Source organism: Cynara cardunculus (genome assembly GCF_001531365.2).
Source record: "Cynara cardunculus var. scolymus isolate 2C chromosome LG 2, CcrdV1, whole genome shotgun sequence".
Classification (NCBI taxonomy): Eukaryota; Viridiplantae; Streptophyta; class Magnoliopsida; order Asterales; family Asteraceae; genus Cynara; species Cynara cardunculus.
The window spans coordinates 55,168,946-55,189,310 of record NC_037529.1 but is presented as its reverse complement, the minus strand read 5'-3'; the positions used below and the strand labels follow the sequence as shown (position 1 = coordinate 55,189,310).

At 32.4% G+C, this 20,365-nt stretch overlaps 2 protein-coding genes across 2 annotated transcripts; both read left to right on the top strand.

Moving 5' to 3' along the window:
* The first annotated feature begins 3,714 nt into the window (after positions 1 to 3,714).
* Positions 3,715 to 7,938, top strand: LOC112506176. The gene is made up of 4 exons (XM_025110196.1): positions 3,715 to 3,882; positions 4,629 to 4,667; positions 7,328 to 7,562; positions 7,644 to 7,938. Exons 1-4 carry the CDS (start codon positions 3,715 to 3,717, stop codon positions 7,730 to 7,732), a joined length of 531 nt encoding a protein of 176 aa, XP_024965964.1. The 3' UTR covers positions 7,733 to 7,938.
* An 11,350-nt stretch (positions 7,939 to 19,288) lies between these two features.
* On the top strand, positions 19,289 to 19,888 carry LOC112507667 (heavy metal-associated isoprenylated plant protein 43-like). Its single transcript, XM_025112326.1, has 2 exons — positions 19,289 to 19,342; positions 19,444 to 19,888. Exons 1-2 carry the CDS (start codon positions 19,334 to 19,336, stop codon positions 19,774 to 19,776), a joined length of 342 nt encoding a protein of 113 aa, XP_024968094.1. The 5' UTR covers positions 19,289 to 19,333; the 3' UTR covers positions 19,777 to 19,888.
* Positions 19,889 to 20,365: the final 477 nt, after the last annotated feature.

Genomic DNA, 20,365 nt, shown 5'->3' with positions numbered 1-20,365 from the left:
AGTTGAACCGAATAAAGCCCAACAATACCCGTTAAAGCCCAATTGAACGAAATCAGACTCAATAGATTTATTAAAGCCCAATGGATTTATTAAAACCCAATTGAACCAAATAAGGCCCAATTAGTACCTAGTTGAACCGAAAAAAATCCACTAAGATCCATTAAATTCCATCAAAATCCAATAAACCCAATAACACATATAAAAGTCCAACTGAACCGAATAAAACCAATAGGTCAATTAAATATAACTGAACATACGACTACTCCGTTGGTAATATTTAATAAAAAAGTTTATAATAACTTAAACTTGGAAAAAATTAAAAATAAAACATTTTTTCTTTTAAAATTTCCGACGGAATTTAATTTTTATTTAAAAAAATTATATTCCATCGAAAATCCTTTAGAAATTTTAAAAGAAAAAATGTTTTTTTTATTTTTTTTCTTACCAAAAAAATAGATATATATAAAAAGGTAAAATATTTCGAATTTAAAAAAAATGTTTTATTTTTATTTTTTTCTTACCAAATATATATATATATTAGTAAAATATTTTCGACGGATTTCCGACGAAATTTAATTTTTATTTAAAAAAAATTAAATTCCGTCGGAAATTTTAAAAGGAAAAATGTTTTATGTTTATTTCTTTCCTAACAAAGATATATATGTATATAAAAGGTTTAAAATTTCAGACGGAATTTAAATTTTTTTAATAAAAATTAAATTCCGTCGGAAACTTTAAACGGAAAAATATTTTATTTTTATTTGTTTCCTAACAAATATATCTATAAAAAAAGGTTTAAAATATTTCCAACAGACGACGGAATTTAATTTTTATTTTAAAAAATTAAATTCCGTCGGAAATTTCAAAAAGGAAAAATGTTTTATTTTTATTTCTTTCCTAACAAAGATATATACATATAAAAAGTTTACAAATTTCTGACGGAATTCGATTTGTTTTTTATTAAAAATTAAATTTTGTCGGAAATCCGTCGTAAATTGTTTTTGATTAACGCTAATTAATTTATTTAAATAAATTAGACAAATTTTGCAACGGATTTGTGACGGTTTTGAATAAGTAAAAAATCCGTCGGAAATCCGTCACAAATCCGTTTAAAATAATTTTAATATTTTTTTCCAAAAATTCAGTGGGGGATTTGTGGCGGATCTGGATAAAAGTTGACTTTTTTTGACTTTTTTGGGATCCATTGGAAATCCGTCGGGAATATTTCCGACGGAATTTCCGCCAGAAAAATCCGTCTGTGATACCCTTTTTTTAGTAGTGAAAAAATAGTGGTCACAAAATTTAAAATGATTAGTGACCAAAAATAGTGATCACTAACTAAACAAGACATTTTTAAAAATATATCCTATTAAGCATAATTACTAATTTAAACATGCTTTATTTTTAAATTCAATTTGAAAAGTCCATGTTTGATGACATTTATGTATAGAGATGAACTGAACATAAGTTGTGATCGAAGGAGTTACGATGAAAAATGATTAGAATTGTAAACGAATCAAACATATAACAAATCGTCTTATACTAAGTTTGATTATTTAAGGGTCGTTTACCAAATGTTCATCCATGTAAGACTTACTAAGTCACATTACCTTACCGGATGAATATGGTAAGGACCAATAATATTACCCGGTAAGAGGGAGACAATGACCGAGAGTCTTACCCGATAAATAAGAACCAAAAATTGTGTACGATGTCGTTTTAGTGGACTAAAGTCTTACCCGGTAAATAAGTGGTAGTGTTGAATTTTACCGGTAAGCGCTTGCTGGGTAAGTGTTTGGTAAACGACCCCTTAATATATAAACAATTTTTTGTTACAAAGTTTTAATAAATTTATAAAATAAAAAATTTATAATAATAAGGGCAAAATGCGTAAAACAGCAACTTACTTTTACAAATTTTCTTATTATAACATTCTACTTTCAGTTTTTCTTATTACAACAATGTACTTTCAAAATATTTTTTATTAGGGAATTGTATTTTCAAAAATTTACTCGTTATAGCATTAGGTAACTTGTTACCTTTTGAACATGTTTTTCTTTGTTGATGTGTCAAACTTAAAATGACATGGAAACATAACTTGTTCCACATGGATATCTTACGTCACAATTTAAAAGAAAATTTTAAATTAAAAACAATTTTTGAAAATGAAAAACTCCTCAATCCCTGTCAATTGCACTCCTGATGACTGTTCGTTCACCCTCAATCGCACATCTTGTTCCTCATTCACCCTAATCGACCCCCACCCTCTTCTTCCTAATCGAATCTAAACCCTAAAAACGACTCTCATCCTCTTCCTCATCGACTTTCTCATCACACATCATGTTCCAACAGGTAAGTTCAATATATTTTACAGCAATGTATATGTACATTTACAAAGAATAATTCAAGCATTTGTCTTTGATGAACTATGGTCTCTGTATTGTACAGTAGCATTTGTCTTTGATGTCTTCATCTGCATTTGTCGGTCTAATCTTGTGTAATGTGGGATTCTCGGTTAAAAATGAAGGTGAAACCATAGGCTAATTTTATCAAGAATTTCTCCTTATTGGAAGTTCTAGTGTCACAAGTAACTATAGGAAGGCCAAAACTTAAAAGAAAGAAGGGACGCAGTGGAAAGATTATTGACTTCAACATGACAACTTGGAAGACAAGGAAGAAGAATGACATGTACAAAGTGTAATGAAGCAGGTCATAAGAGTAGATCATGCAAGAATGAGGAAAAAGATGCACCATTGAAAGATGTCAGACCACCAGGCAGGCCTAGGACTAATTTTCATAGACAAAACAGTGAAGGGGGTACACGAGGCGGAACGGGTCACAAAGGGATGTTAAAAAGGTAATGTAAAATTTTCGAGTTTCATACTAGTTTTATATATCAATTGCATACTAATTTGAACAGGAACCATCTCAAGTGGAATCACAACCAAGGTTCATCTCGAAAAAAAGGAGGCAAAGTGAAATGATAACTTTGAATAACATACGGAAAAATACTGTTGAGAAAGATGGAGAAGGTGGCGGTTCTACTTGATTAAATAACATTGTTAAACGAATGTGAATATGATGATTTTTTTTGTTGAAAAAATGTCCACTTGTTTATGTTTTGACATTACAAAGTAAGCCATGAAATTTACGATGAACTCGATGAATGAATGGTTTTTTTTGAATATTTTTATTTATGAAATAGTGATCTTTTCTAACCATGTTTAATTTCTGATATTATAACTTTTAGTAAATATATTTGATTAAATTTACAATGTTTAAATGATAAAAATATTAAAATTAAAAGTATAATGTTGTAATAAAAATTGGTAACGTTATAACAAAGTAATTTTGAAAGTATAATGCTGTAATAAAATATGTCATGTCATCATTATCGTACATGTGGACAGCCTACGTGGACGATGAGGTGGCAAGGAAACCTGATATAATGGGTAAATTTATTTTAAAAGGTTACCCAATGCTATAATGGGTAAATTTTTGAAAGTACAATGCCCTAATAAAAATATTTTGAAAGCATATTGCTGTAATAAGACAAACTGAAAGTAGAATACTATAATAGGAAAATTTGTAAAAGTAAATTGCTATTTTGCATATTTTGCCATAATAATAATAATTGTTTGATAATTTTTTTGTGAAAATGGGCCGTGGGTTTTATGAAGAAATTTGGGCTTTATAATTTTAGTGTCATGGACCATGGTTATGTTCTTTGGAATTGGAACGAGAAAGGGGACGATAAACGAAGAGTCCATTAACACACAGCACCGTCATCGGACGCCGGGGAGAGTTTGGGAGCGGTTACCGTCTACGGTGACGACGAGCTTCACACCTTTGCATCATTGCCTCTACTTCCTAGGCTCATCTGTAAGGCAGTCTCTTCAAGGTATTTTTGTTTGAGCAATCAAATGAGATGTTAATCGCAAATGTATTATAAATTGACAACTACATATTAGCTTTTTGTTTCTGATATAATTTATATGATTACTCGATTTATCTTATCTGACTATTGATTACATTGTGGTGAAGTTATTTTGCTATTTGGTTGGTCTATCTAAAATTAGGGTTTCTACTTTGTTTTCAATGTAGAGAAATGTGTTGTATTTTGATCAAACTAGCTATTGGTTCTATGTATTTGGGGGATTGTTAGATCAAAGTTATAGTCAATCCAGCCACTAAGTTCTAACAATTGCATCTGAATCATCTCCACCAATTGCATTTGCATAAACTCCATTTCAGGTTTCACACTAGTGAAGGTTGAAATTGAATAAAATTTAAAAATGTTTGTTAAAAAGAAAATGGCCTGTTGATGGCCAAGTTATAAGCTGAATGCTTGCTTCCTGCCTCTCATCTTTTCTTCGTCATCATCTCATCGTGGTGGCCATTGCTGCTTGTTTTTTATGATTTGGGTAATGGCTGTTTTTTTTCCAGATTGTGCAATCAATTATTTTGCGGCTATTGTGTGATTTTTGTAAAATTGGGCTCAAATTTTCAAAATAAACCTGATTGCCCTAACCGGCCTCCTTCCTCCACCGATTCACGCACTGTACCTCACACCTCCATACACCATCAATCGACTTCATCTTCTCATCGGTTTCTCGTCTTCTTCACAGGTAATCGACGCATCCATTCATATCATCTCTTCTTCACAGGTAATCGACTTCATGTTCTCATCGTTGTAGTTCTCGATTTCTGCCTTTCACACAGCATCTTGATTTCTGTCTTTCACACATCATCTCGATTTCATGCCTCCATACCTCAACTCGATTGAACGGCATCTAGATTTCTTGTTTAGACCTGCGATTTCTTCCACACGTAATAAACTTTAATTAGGTTATTTGATCAAAATTTTGTCGAACTCTCTTCGCTTGGCAAAAGCAGCAACAACTTTCGGAGTTGCTCTCGCTTTGATGTAAATGCGTTTAGTTTCCCATTAGTTAAAAGCGTCCCAAAATACTGCAATAATTGTGGTGTCTGTCCAGCTTGTACAGGTAATCTCTGCAATGAAAGATACAGAGGTAATAAAGTTTAAAAAAGTGGAAAACATTTGATTAGAGAATATATCTTTTAGAGATAACAACCAGACTTGGTCTGTTTCCATGATATTATTGCACTTAATGGAGTATATACCTGAAATTTATCAATTGGTTAGAGGGTTTAATAATGGCATCAAGGTGAGTTTTGTAGTGGTTTTGATAGCAACACGTTAATTGGCTTTTTGCGGTTACATTATAGGTGATTTTCATGGTAGGTTTCAGTTTTGATTTGCTTGGTTGTTGGCTCAGTTCCAAGCCAACTCCTTACTTGTGGTAATATTTTACTTGCAAGTCCTCGATTTGGTTCCTAATAAACTTTCAAAATTCAAACATTATCCCACTGCTTCTTCTTTCTTCTTTCACATTTCAGTTTCTCTAGAAAATTCAAATTTCTCTCACAATATCACAAAACTTAGGTTTTGATAAATTAATACCGAAAGTGTCTCACTGAACAAATTTGGACTGGAGTGGATTGAATCGTTGGTTACATTTGCACTATACATTGGTAACTTGTCTTCGTTTTACATGGGTATTCCTTTGTTCCACTTTGTTATTTACATGGGAATACTTATGTTTTGGTATTTAGATGGTTTGCATTATGGTTTTTCGATGCATAAATATCTTCATTTGGTTAGGTCTTGAATAGATATGAGACTTTTTCTTTCTTCTGTCTTTATGTCTTTTATGGTTGTTGTTGCTGGTGTTTAGTTGGTAGTTGAATAGATATTTATTTTTGTTTCTATGTCTCTTTACTGTAAGAAAACCTCACCTTTTCTCGGATTTTGAGTGAAGTTTGAACTTTTCTTATTTGGTTTTTAGCTTACGGTTGGTTGTTTCTCTGTTACTGCTGCATGCATATTTTACCATAAAATGTATCTTCTTTTTCTAGATTCTAAGTAGAAATTGAACCTTTCTTTGGAAGAGTCACACGATACTATTGCAAAAAGGCCACTTTTTTTGCCACTGTTTCCCATGAGTCCAGCTTTTGGTTATCTTCTGGTTTGGCTTTCTAGCTTCTGTTGGAGAAATACTTAGCCATATGCAAATGCTTTTAGTTTTATTGATTACTTCATTTTTCTCATGTATAATTTTCTTTTTAAATATTTATTTGTTTTATAAATAATTTGAAATCTATAGGATTTGGGTTTGAAATGACACCTATCTCCAAGGCCCAGTTTGGTTTGTAGGATTGGATTGGATTGGATTGGATTACATTTGATGAAATTTGGAATTCAATTTCATTTCAGTCCCATGTTTGGTTTGAATTTTTTTTTTGAATTTTAAATCTCTGTATTTCTTTGAAATCCCATGGGGATAGTTGGTATTTTAATTGTATGATTTGTTTATAATAATGTTTTAAAATATGTTAAAAATAATTTTTCCATTAGTAATTATCATAGATGGTTAGGTTTAAAAGATCTAAGAAGATGATAACTTCAAAACCTGTAAATTTAATTTGGTGTGGACTATACCAATAGATTCTTTGATAAATATGTGATCAGTTCTATTGTACTGTTGTAATCATCTAAGAAGTTAATGTGTTTTTTTATATTAGTTGCAGTAGACTATACCTTCATACTTTGTGTTTTAACACAGATTCCTTTGGTACTGTAAAACGTTAATCCTGATTTATTCGTCCTGATTTATTAGTAAATTGCAAGCTATATGTACACAAATAAAGAAGTATCAACTAATCATCTCGACCTGTAAGCTTACTCTACTTTTTGTGCAATCCTTTTTAACTCCATTTCATGTTTCAGTTGTAAAAATAATTACGTTTTGTACATGGAAATTGGAGGAACAGAGAAGTTGAGTAGGAGCATTTGGTTCATTTTTTGTGAAACTCTACATTGTGAACACTTCGTGTTCCTTTTATTCCCTTCTATAGCAGATCAAGTAAAGTGGCACCCATTTATTTTCAAGTTATCAAAAACTTGCTACATTTATTTTCTGTTCACATCAGCGTTGTCACTAGTGCTCGTCTTCATTCTAGAAGCAAAATACATATGGTAGTAACTGAGAGATGGTTATTAGAATAAAAAGTAGAAAGTAAATGTAAGTTTGGGACCACAAATGGGCCAGGCATAGAAAGAAAATGTTGGAGTCGACATCGGCTAAATACGGACCATCGAATTTGTATATATGTAGGAACCTCCCTCTCTTTATAAAGGCTCTTTTAGAGAGAGATTCAAAGAGGTTCCACATATCTTTACATTGTATGAGAGCTGGGTCTACCACATCCACGGACTTGACATACTCTTTCGCCTCCATTCTAGGGGACTTTGTCTAGCCTCCATTCGAGGGCGCGTGTTGGAGGCCTCCATCATATCTCAACGAGCTTTCTCTATTGCAAGACCGTATTTCACCATTTTCTCAACGAGCTTTCTCTATTGCAAGAACGTATCATATCCATGGACTTGACATACTCTTTCACTGATTTGAAACAAATTTATCCATCTCTTTTTGTCCTAAGCTTAAACTTCTCTACTTTCGGTTCAAGCTTATATCAAGGTAAATGGGTTCTTACATTTTACTTTATATGATTATGTTATTTAACATATATATTTGTGTGAATAAGTTGAGATCTTTTAGCAGTTATGAATAAAAGTCATGTTAAGAAGCAAACAACGATTGAGCTACAAGGACCACTACAAAAATGCTATCAAGAAATCTATGTATAGGTGTTGAAGAAGGAATGAAGGCAGACGAGTGTTGTGAAATTGGCAATAAGAACAAGTGGAAGCTTGTGTGTGCTTAAGTTGCTAGAAGATGTGGTGTAAATGTTGATACTAAAATCTTTTAGGATGTATAGATAGACATATGTTGATGATATATAATAGTGACGTGCTTGTTTTTGTTTAGATCAAAGAATTTTACGTTATGAAAATGGAGTTAACATTTTTGATTTTCATTACTACAAATTAGTAGGTTTAAATTTTATTGCAATAAAATTGAGGTGGAAATTAGCATAATTTTTGTTCATATCCTTTTAGTTAGTGACTACCTTTTTGGTCACTAGAAGCCATTAATGGTTAGTGACCACATATTTGGTCTCTAATGGACATTAACACCAACTAATGGATTTGTTATCTTGAACTAACTAGTGACCTACTTTGTGGTGGTCACTGACTTTGGTCACTAAATGAGAAATTAGTGACGACTTTCACTGATTTAGTATGACATTTAGTGACCAGGTTATTCGTCACAAATGCAGGGACCACTCTGGTTGTCACTAATTTGTGACTATTTTTGAATTTGGTCACTAACGTAAATTAGTGACGGATCTTTAGTGATGAAAAGTGACCACCAAATTTTTTTCAATTAAAATGCAAGGAATGCTTTTAAGGAAAAATTTGTTTGTGAAATGATTATTTATTAAGCATGCACATATAATGAATATTGATACTCACATGTCCATGTAATATTTTGTCGACAACTTGTTAGAACACCTTTAGATAATTTGCTTTATATCTTGGTCTTAAAAATTAAGTTCTATAAAATGGTCTATTAAGACGCTTAGAACTAATGGTGTCCTATAAACTTAATTTTGTTGTAGTGTCTTGTTGTCAAGTAACTATGTGGTAGATGTGATATCCTCGAGATACGTCATCGAGTGAGAAGTTGCAACCACTTTGTGAAGATATCCGGGTGGGAATGTGGTCTTCTAAATCTGCATACATTTTGAATGTTGTTTCAAAGTGCATATTTAAAAATGTTGTTTAAACTACTGTTATTCAAAGGATTAAGTAGACCTTTTGGTCTAACTCTCCTTTCAAAATTAATGCATTTCAGGCAATTAGCCATGTTGAAAACTATAGCTAGGGCAAGTGTAAAATATATCCTCGGGGTGGAGGGTTGTATATATATCAAATTGCCAGCTAGTGGTGTTTGGTTTTTTTTTCATGTCAGGAGCTTGAGTTGTTGATTTATGTAGAAAATCTCAGTGGTGGTTAGTTTTATTGTGTTCCGCTACAGTAATTCGGTTATTTTTGTTGGAATTGAGGTCTTTGGATCCATGACGTATATTTTGGATAATTTAATACCATTGAGATGATTTTCAATTTTTCGGTCATTTCAGTCCGACTCAAATGATGGTTTCTAATCAGTTTAAACTATGATAGGGAAGAAACCGCTAAAGAATCAAAGATTGGCATATTATGGTCCCTGAAATCTATCATCCACGACCTGGTCACCACTAGGATCACGCGTCCCACCTGAGGCTTCTGGTTGCATTCGTTGACCTAATCACATGTAACTTGTGTGGCAAAACAAAGAGATACATGGCCTAGCCCATGACTTGGGTTGCCGGTAGGCGCAGGTGGCTTGGATAGAGACTTACATGGCATGGGTCACTTTGACCACTTTTGGTATTGGTTTGTCTTTTTTTTTTTGTTGACACACTTGTATGGAAAAATTAATGCAATGCGACACGATCCAGGTGTATAATACACATAAAATGATACTTTTGAGATGCTTTTGTGTGTGTAATCACCCGATCATCCCAAGTGTTCCATGCTTGTGGTAAACTTGGGGTCATGTGAGACCACTTTAGTTTTTGTGAGATCCGTGAAACCAAATATGAGCCCTCGGATGAGTTAATATAATCAAACTATTACAATAGGATGCCTTCACAACAAAAAAATACCAAACCTCTATAGTAAAACGCCAAACCTTCAAAGGACAAAAATCGAACCTTCACATGAAAAGCAAACATTCATTAGAAAAATGGTCAAAACCTTCAGATGAAGGAGACGAGTCCTTATGGTCTCACAGGACCTGCCCATGCATGTATTTTGTAGTATGTGACAGATAAATAATCGTTTCATACTTTCGTATATTTGTGATTTGAAGTTTGCTTGTACAAATATGCAATTTCAAATTAGCTTCACAATTTTTAAAACCAGTTCACCTTGTCAACCAACGTCAATGAAATATCCACTTTATAAAATACAATTTATTTTTAATCATTTAAAATTCAATAAACGTTACCATTTCCAAGCTCCTGTGTTCCATTTAATTAAAATGGAATAAAACAAGACCAATGATTTCTTTTTGGATTACGGATTCCTCACTTAAACCAACTAATTAAGAAGATAACACGTAGGTTGACTTCTAGTCTTCTTCTAACAGTTAGACAACTCATATCACTAATTAATTTGACTTGCTTAGAAAACGATGCATGTGGTTCTAGTTGTTGGATATATATAATTATGTCCCTTTAATTCATTTAATTATGTCCCTGCTTCAATGGGTTTTGATAAAGATATTCAGTTTCTTTTTCTAACATTAAATATAAATCGATGACTATGATGTATATTCATTAATGATTATAAATTATATGAATTTCATAATTTTGATTAATTCAGACTATATGTATATTCATTCATTGATGAATGTATCTGTATGCATAATACAACACACTCATAACTTTTGTATAATGCACTTTCATCCATCAAAATACTTATATATAGACATAATGTCGCATATTAATGAATTCCATATATGATTTTCATATTGTGTTTATTAAGTGATAAAGATATATACCTATTCATAGAATTAATATCACATATTAATGATTTTTTATACAATTATAGTCGTTAATGAATATATCCTATGAGCTTCACAAGTATATGTTATTCGGTTAATATGTGTGGTTATTTACTAACGAATATTCATTGTCATGAATTTATTTATTGATGAATACACATGCTAAAAGAATCAAACCGATACGTATAAAAAGTAAAAGTACATATATGTATATAAGTATTAGATTAAAAATAATAATATGTATGTTTTTTTCTATAATTTACTATTCTATTGTGGTGTGTATAACTTGATAAATATATTTGACTGTCGATACATCATCAAATAATAGATTGATATAATGGTATCAAGCGGATTAATTTAAATAAACATGTTATGAGATTGTAAAAATGTAAAAGCAATTTGTGGTGTTTTAAAATTTTATTAGGTTTTATCAAAATATTTTATACACAAAATTTAGAGTATATTAAATATTTCGTCCCATGTGGTTATATGTCAATTATGGAAAGGGTCCCCCGATTGATTGCGGATATTGTGGTTTCAATTTTGTTATGAATTAGGTCGTTGCCTCTAATTCCGTTAAGTTTAGTTCTGTTAAATCTAAGGTATTTTAGTCATTTTACCTTTTTATATAATATGCTTTTTTGTTGTATAACTTTTTTTTTGAAGTATATAATATTTATATACGGTAAATAGAACAAATAAACTCACACACCCTACTCACCTATGGTAAGGTTTGAACCCTTGACCTCCTAGAAGGCCAAAGACTCACATACCGCTAGGCCAAAGATCCTTTGGTTTTTTGTTGTATAACTTTCAATGCATTGTGTACAAGTATGTAAAGCATTGAATAATAAAAAAAAATAAAGCTTTCCTTATCCGGTCATCTTCTTCGGCTACTATACCATCTTCGACGACAAACCCTTGCACCAAATAAGACCATATTTGATTTACTAAATCATCGTGTATTTGGTTTACCTATACATGAAGAAAAAGATTGTAAATCTAAATATATCTTTTAGAAATCATGAAGATAATCTTTATCTTAAACTGAAAACTGAAATGAATGCATAATTGAAACCATGAGATGTGCAAGTTGTAATCTTTATCATATCCCCAATTCATATACGTCTCATTTCTATCGAAATCAAACAAAAAATTATAAGACAACAACAAGAGAAAATTCAGGATATTGCTAAAAGAAGTTGAAAAAAACAAGATCTGAAAAAGCAAAGAAGATAGATGACTTGGTAAAAGGATTGATCTTTTTGCTGTTTGATTACTCCAATTTCTTGATCTTGGTGGTCTTAAACAACACAAATTAGAAAACCTACTTTCCAAGATTTGTGAAACATGCTGAGAAATTGTAAGGTTTGTGAAAAACAAACCCTAGAAAAATTCAGAAGGGAGTCGAACTAAAACAAACGAGAGAAAGGGGAGTTAAAGATCTTTCTGAGAACACCCTACCCTGAGCCTCCTCCAGGTTTTGTATTCAACGCATTAAAAGCAAATGGTATGGGATCTACCATACACCTCTAAATCGATGTTGTGATGTCAAGAAAACGAATCTGGGTTCATCGAAAGTGTTGTTACAATAAAAATCCATTCGCTTTCTTCATCTAAATCAACATATTAAAAACCAATCTTTATGATTCGATTTATTCATTCAAACTCGATGATTGTTCGAAACATGATGAAAAACAAAACTAGATGAAATCTCTGTCTGTTGTTGCTACCTGGTTTAGTGGATTTGATAGAACTACGTAGATGGAGATCTACAACAGGGGGCGCTCCTGGGTAGCAAGGAGAACTAGTGGCCGAAGGGGATGATTAAAAGGGATGACTGGAGGTAAGGGGAACGATGAAGTGCGGGAGGGCGGAGGAGAAACCATAGAGGTCCCCAGGAGGAGCTATTGTTATCGAAGATGAAGGCAAGGAAGGAGACCGTTGTATTGTAAGGGGAATGAGGGAGAAGTTGTTTGGCCAAAGATGGCCTTCAACGGTGAGGATAATCTTCTGATAATCATTTTGATGAACAATCATTTTAATCAAGTAAAAGTTTCTTTCTCAATATATGGTTTACAAAAACAAATTTCTAACCTGAATGACAAGATTGCAGGTTATGAATCGAGACAAACCAACAACATGAAGGTTAATCAGAATTTGTCAGTGGAGAAAACTTATCTTCAAGATGATCTTAATAATTCAGAAAATGAAAAAAATGTTTTAGCTAAAACCAATCTCAAGCTTAAAGAAAAGATTTCTGATTTTGAAGAAGAGTTTGAAAAGAAAACAACATATTTGGAAAAATCTTTGAAAGATGAAAAATCTGTTTTAGTGAAAACCATTCTGAATCTTTCGAAAAGAATTTCTGATAGTGAGAAAGAGTTTGAGAAAGAAAAAAGGATTTTCCCTGATGAGAAGGAAAAGTTTGATTCGGATAGAAAATGTTTTTTGAAAGTAATACTAAATCTTGTGAGATAACAATTGTCAAGCTTTAAAAACAAGTTGTTTATTTTGAGAAAGTTGTTATAATGGAAAGAAGCAAGTTTGAGAATAAAAGTTTGGAGCTTAAAGTGAAAATTTCTGATCTACAGAAAACTTGCGAAAAAGAGAAGAAAGGGTTTGAGAGTGAACAAAAGGTTTTTACGAAAAGGGTGCTAGTCTTCTCAAAGAATTATCTAAAAATAAAGAAGAGTTCAGAAAAATATTTTAAAAATGAAAGGAAAGTTTTTGAAGAAGAAATTTGTAAACTTTCAAAGAAATTACCTGTGTTAGAAACAGATCTTGTAGCTTAGCAGAATATGAGATATGATTTTTCAAAGAAATATGAATTTATCTTTGGAGAAAAAAATGCTTTATTTGACGAAGTTGTAGAGCTTGAAGAGGCGATTTCCAAACACCAAATACTTAAAGAGAATTCAGAAAAAGTCGACCTCTTTGAACAACTTAGCCCTGTTACTACATATTGATTCAATTAATTTTGATTTTGTGTTTTCATATAAAATTGCTTCAAGTTCAATTCACAAAATTGACCCTTTCTCTCCAAGCAGTGTCTGTAAGAATAACTATTCTTCAAGTGTTGAATCATACAATTATTTGAACAAATATTCCAAATCATATAGTTTTTCGAGATACCAGACTTATAATTCTAATATGTTTCACAATGATTCTCTTGTTAGCTCAGATAATCATTCTAAAAAGGTGAATATGGTTTGAAGGAAGAAATCAACTACAGATGACTGTGCTAGATACAAGTCACATAAATCTTTTGTAGTTGATACAAAGTCATTTGTTTCTAGGACTAATTTGCCTTGTTTTGACATATCTATCAATAAGCTAATTAGTCCGAGCCAAGAGAAATTGTCTTGTTCAACATATGGAACAAATGATTTTGTAAATCAAAGGTATGTGAACAGATGGTATGGTACATACAGTATCCCTGATTCCTAAATGAATCGTTTGAAAGCTAACCTCCGAGGACCCAATAAAGCTTGGGTACTGAAATCTTTGTCATATGTTTTACAGGAAAGTCATGTGCATTCTCATCAATATATTCACATCACATGATTGTACTATTCAAAGAGTTATACTACTTTTGATGGGGGAGTACCATATTTTCTGTAAGTAGGCGAATATTGATTTTCAAAGAACCATGGTGGTTCAATATGAGAAACTTACTTGTGTTTGTTTCTTTTCCGGTTATAAATCAATCCTTGAATTGCTATGTGTTAAATTTTCTTGAATTTGTTATTTCCACGTCTCATATATTCATTGAAATTTTCGGTGGAAATACAATCGCTTGAAATCTTAATTATTTTCATTGTGCGTCATTTAACATAAATGATTCAATTCTTATATGAAATATCAATTGTGACTTGTTCTTCACAATTAAACATTAAATATTTGTTTGAAACACTGTGCTTACTTAGTCATTCTGTTTATCGTTTGAATTTGTTCATTACTCTTCTAATCATGAAAGCATCTTTTTAAAACTCGATTTTCATGTCTAGACTTATAGATAAATCAAACTAGAACTCGGATTTCAACGTTTTGATTTCTAAACATATCAGTTGAGGACTCGTACTTCGTATATTAATTTCTAAAAAATTTCAAAGTATAATATCTTTGAACTTATAGGATGTATTTCATAAAATCAATGTGTGAGATTAATTGTGCTTCAATGAGCTATCAGAACCGGTAGTTTCGCCCACTAGGAGGTGAGGGGTTTTAAATAAAAGAGTTGGGGAGATAACTCATACGGTTGAGAAATCTCATTGTATTGAGCGGAAAAATGTAAATGAGAATTTGGTTAGAAGTGAGGATTTTTATTAAAAACAGAGGGTGAGAGAACAAAGCTAAAAGAAAAGAAAATTCTTCCCTAACCACTTCAAGTTGGGCAATCACATTACTGTTGGTTCGTAATTCTTTCATGACCATCATTGAAACAGACAGTGAACCTATGCCAATACTTGATTTAACCCTACCAGCTACTCATTTTTTTTCTTAACAAAGAAATGTTTCAATTTTTCCCGGGAAAGCAACACATAATCTATCTATTTTTCATTTGAAAAACTTGGATATTGAAAAATAAGAAAGTTTGCCCCATCTTCGCACTTCAATCATGCACATTGAATCTATCTTGAGCTTTAATGATAATATTTCTTTTTTACACTTTCATATTCACGAGTCTTAGCGATTCACATTTCATGTCTTTGTGATATCGCCAAAACAGTTTGAGAATTTAGTTCTATAACATTACTTCAATCATAACTGGAAGTCTTATCAAAGACAAATCAATGCCAATTTTAAACATAGGTCACACAATTATTTTAATTGTTGTGATAATAGTTGCTAAATGTGCTTCTATGTTCGATGAATACCTAATTTTCAAGGTGGAGATATTGCTTTGTGATGTAAAAGATCTATTTTTAAGGGGGAGAAATTTGTTCTGATAGAGATATCTTTCTAAGGGGGAGAATCAAGGTTGTGTGACGATGTTTGAGAATAATATAAAGCTAATTTGTTTAAAGTCTTTGATTATTCATGATGTTTAAGTTTCTTTTAATCATAATGAGGGGGAGAAATAATATCAAAGACAAGAAGAGAAGAGGAAGACATGATGCATAGACACGAAAAGATTATGCAGAGGAACGGGGATTGAAGATCCACTTGCCTGACTCCTTTCATCAAGGAAAAATCTTTTGTAGGAGAGCCCATTGATGAGTAAGGAAATGGAGGCCGAACGAAGACACTCTTCTATCTAATTTAACCACTTCATCTCAAATCCCATTGACGCATTAGGTTTATTAGGGAATTTTAATTTAGGCTGTTAAACAATTTTCCGAAATCAACTTTAAACACAAAAAAACTTCCTCTTAAGACTTTAATGAATTCAACCATTTCATTGGTTATCACAACTCCATCAAGAATAAATCCACGTTTGACGAAATCATTAATTTTGAGCATCACCGATAACCTTAGAAATTATCTTCTTACATCGTTCCACCAGATCTTTTGCAATTTTATAATAACAACCGAGAAGGATAATAGGTTTGTAGCCTTGCACTCAAGGGCCAGTGTTTTTGGGAAACAAAGTGACAAAAGATGTATCACAACTTTACTAATTGAACCCGTAGCATAAAACCAATTGATGGCTTTCATAAGATCATCTTTGATAGTGCTACAAAATCTTTTGATAAAGTTGAAGTTGAACCCATCTGACCACGGGGCGTTGGAGCTACCGCAAGACTTGGCTGCTTCCTGGATTTCATCCTATGAGAAAACAACCTCTAATGAATTTGCATCATTCTTCGAGAGCCTTGAAATATGGACATTTGAAAACGAAAAAAAGATTGATTGACACAATATCATGCGACTTTTATTTTTTTTAATCCCAAATGATGTATATAGGTCGATGTTCAGGGGAAAACTCTAGATAAATGAAAACTAGAAAACAACTTATCAACCGTTACGCTAGATAATCAAATGGATGTAATTAGACTAGCGTTTACCACAACATTTGTTAAATTAAAAAATCTCAGCCCGATGTTTTATTCGAAAAAAGATAAAAATAAACATAATTCGAACCAAATAAATTACTCTAAAAACGATCATATTTTTCTCGTTAATTTGCAACCATATTGATATACTTTATTCATCCTCTTTTTTTGTGGTTTTCTAATTTACCATTTATTTAGGGTTTTCCCCTAAACATGTACCTCTCTCTCTCTCTCTCTCTCTATATATATATATATATGTATGTATATATATATATATATATATATGTATGTATGTATGTATGTATGTGTGTGTTTTTAATTGATCATTTGAGAACTTTAAAATTAATTTCTAAGATCCGTGAGAAATGATACATTAAGGTTTTGTTTCACATGATTTTTATTAATCTAAGTATTGTATTTAATATATTGGTTACATATATTTGTGTTACAATGTGTTTAATTCATATGTATTCGATTTACAATGTAAAACTCTTTTACGTGTATTTTTTGTTTCACAAACACGTCAAATGATTCATATTATGAATTGAGTACATGTGAAACACACAAATTGTGAATCAAATATACGTTATTCACTACATTGAACTTTGGTCATAGATGAAAAAAATCATACATGATACATTAGTTCTTAGAGATCTCACAATTTAAAGAGTTTGTATATCTATCTTTAATTACTTTCTAGATTTCCTAAAATTTCTTAAGTTTCCGACTTCTCCCGTTATAAGCATATGCCCTCATCATCATCAAGGATCCTTTTAATCTCAACCATAGACCCCTCAAGTAGTTCCCCGATCAAGGACTCATGATTCTCCCCGCTCTACAAGTTCATCCATTTATGGGTCAACGTTACTTTGAGATCCACGGAATTTGCCTATCGGTTTGGTGGATCCAAGATTTTTTTAGAACGGGTGTATCTTTAAGGTTCGTGAAATCTAATCCAGTGAAAAAGTCAATTATTTCGATTTAGAGATGAAATTTTTCCAAATAGAATCGAGATTTTGTGCAAGACGCATGACCCATGACTAAGGGGCCGTGAGAATAATGATAAAGATGAAGACTCTTACTCGTTAAGTGAGGGTGACGACTCTTACCCGGGTAAGTGCTTACCGGGTAAATTGTTGCATACGATACCATTTTGATGTACTATAATCTTACCCGGTACAATAAATTATAATGTTGACTCCTAACGGTAAGCGCTTACCCTGTTAGCATTTAGGTAAATGGCCCCTAAGTATGGTGTAAGCAACTCGATGTGTTTTTAGCCGAATTCCATAGTTTGAAGAATTTGTTAGCTTCTTTGGTTGATTTCATAGGACTTCTTCGGTTGATTTCAATTAACGTTTTTAGATATCCCCAAGCACCCATTAAAATTTAGCATGTGCACCTTTCATACCTCTTAAAATATTCCATTGCAAAAATCGATTGAGCCGTGGCCCAACCTTTCATATCTCTCTCTCAGGTCTTCATAGGTTCGCCCCTCCTCCACTTCACGAAACACCATCGGTGTCAACATTTATTTCTTTTGTACGATAGTTATAATTTCCACATATTAATTTTTCCATGGTCCTTCCAAAGCCCTCAATGGCAGGGCTTAAAAGCTTTCGTCTCCTTCGTTATGGACATAGACATTTACTTATAATACAATTCCCTTTTGTCTCTTTCTTTATGCCAACTAGACTTCATAACGACTTTTGGTTCCATGCGTTTGTAGGTATAAAAGAAATGGATACAATACGTATTGAGTATTAAACATACCGGATGACCTTTATTCAAAGCTTCCGTGATTTTTTTTCTACCGTTTTTGGTTCCAATTATGACCGTTATATATTATAATTGAGCAAGCTTTTTAAAGCTCTTTTTAGATCAGTATATATCTCTAGTTTTTATCAAACATGACTAGTTTAACAAGTAATAACCAACTTAAATAAACTAGGATTTCCGATAACCATACCTAAAATAAACTTGGCATCATGGTCCACATGATTCTTTCCACTGTGGGTGCTCAAAATATCGATCAACACGGCCAACCCAATACGGAAAAATCCAAAAAAACTTTACCTGAACTAACCGACACATAGTTGATACAAAATTAGGTGAGCCCGTATTTACTGGGTTAGGATTTTTTTAACCCAACCCAACCCGATGCACTTCTATACTACAGATTTAATATGATTTTTAAATCTTTGACTAACATATATACATTAGACATTAGACCAATCCATAATTAGCTATATTTAAAATTATATTACAATATCAACCGTAATTTTACTTTCTTATTTACATAAACCTTCAACTTTCTTTTTTGAGTTTAAGTCTTTTTTGTATGTTATCATTTTGATTTTACTTCGTTTAAACAAAAACACTTGCATAGATTGTAAAACAATATATATAGCAAAGTTTTAACCCGACCAACCCGACCAACCCAACCAACTCATGGTTTGGGTTGGGTTGGGTTGGGTTGTAGTTTTTCTTAGGTTGGATTGGGTGGTTTTTCTTAGGCTGATTGAGATTTTTTAAACCGTAAACATTGGGTTGGATTCTTCAACGCATTGTGTCCAGCGGTTTCACCAATGAGGAATTTTCCTAGAAACGAAATAGGTTTAAAGTCTTCCAATCAAAAGTCAATACTAATTGATCCTTATAATATATATGTGTGTATATATATAGGTTTATTTGTGTCTGATATGTTTCTGCATTCACACATGGTAGTGCTACAACATGACAAAGGTACGCTTATAACCTTCTGTTTCAATTTTTTTACTGGTATATCATATCATTTTATTATCTTCAACGTTTTATCGATTGATATGAACTTAATCATGATGCAGAAAATTGTGTTGAAAGTAAACTTCCATTGTCACAAGTGCAAGACTCGTGTACTTCTTGCACTCACCAAACTTATCGGAATCGATCAAGTGTCATTTGACGGAGATAAAGGAACCGTGGTTGTAGTTGGTGATGTTGATCCTGTGTGTGTTGCGACTCGAGTTAGAAAAACGGGAATGATAGCACAGATCGAAAGTGTTGGACCGAATAAAAAATCATCGACACCACTTCCGAAGTTGGTAAGAATGATCAACCCTCTCCCTCCTTGTGGATGTGAGGTTGTAGCTAATGGCTATTCACAACCATATGATGGTGGGAATTGCATGATTATGTAGGCATTTGTGTTTTCTGTAAATTGACTATTTGTAAGATCTTCCATGGAGCAGTTGGACGTATAACTCCTCATCTTCAATATTCATGTTAGGGTTGTCTGTTTACTTCTTAATAGTTTCGTTAGGAGGCAGCCTCCAAATCGCTAACAGGTGAATCATGTTTGACAAAAGAAATTTGTCTCTTAATGGTTCTAAAACTCTCCGAATGATTTTGCATCTTGAGCCTCCCTAAACCCTTCAGAGCCCTAATTTCATTTTGAACAATTACCAAACAACCATATTTCATTTTGTAATATATCATAAGACTATCTTAATCATTCTAAGTACTTAAGCATTTTGTACCAAACCATTTAGCAACTGCCAAACAGCCTCTTATATATAGTTGATCAACCAAAGTCAAGTACTACTAGGAAACTAACTTTCATTGATGGATTATTGGCTGCTCCGAGCCGCCGTTGATCTTAATTGACGGCGAGCCATTTTGAGATAGCTTGTTTCCGTCGGTAATAGGCCGTCGGTGGCTATACCAGCAGATTGATCTGTCGGTAGAAACATGTTTTGTAGTGAAGATGAAGACCACTACAAGAAACAA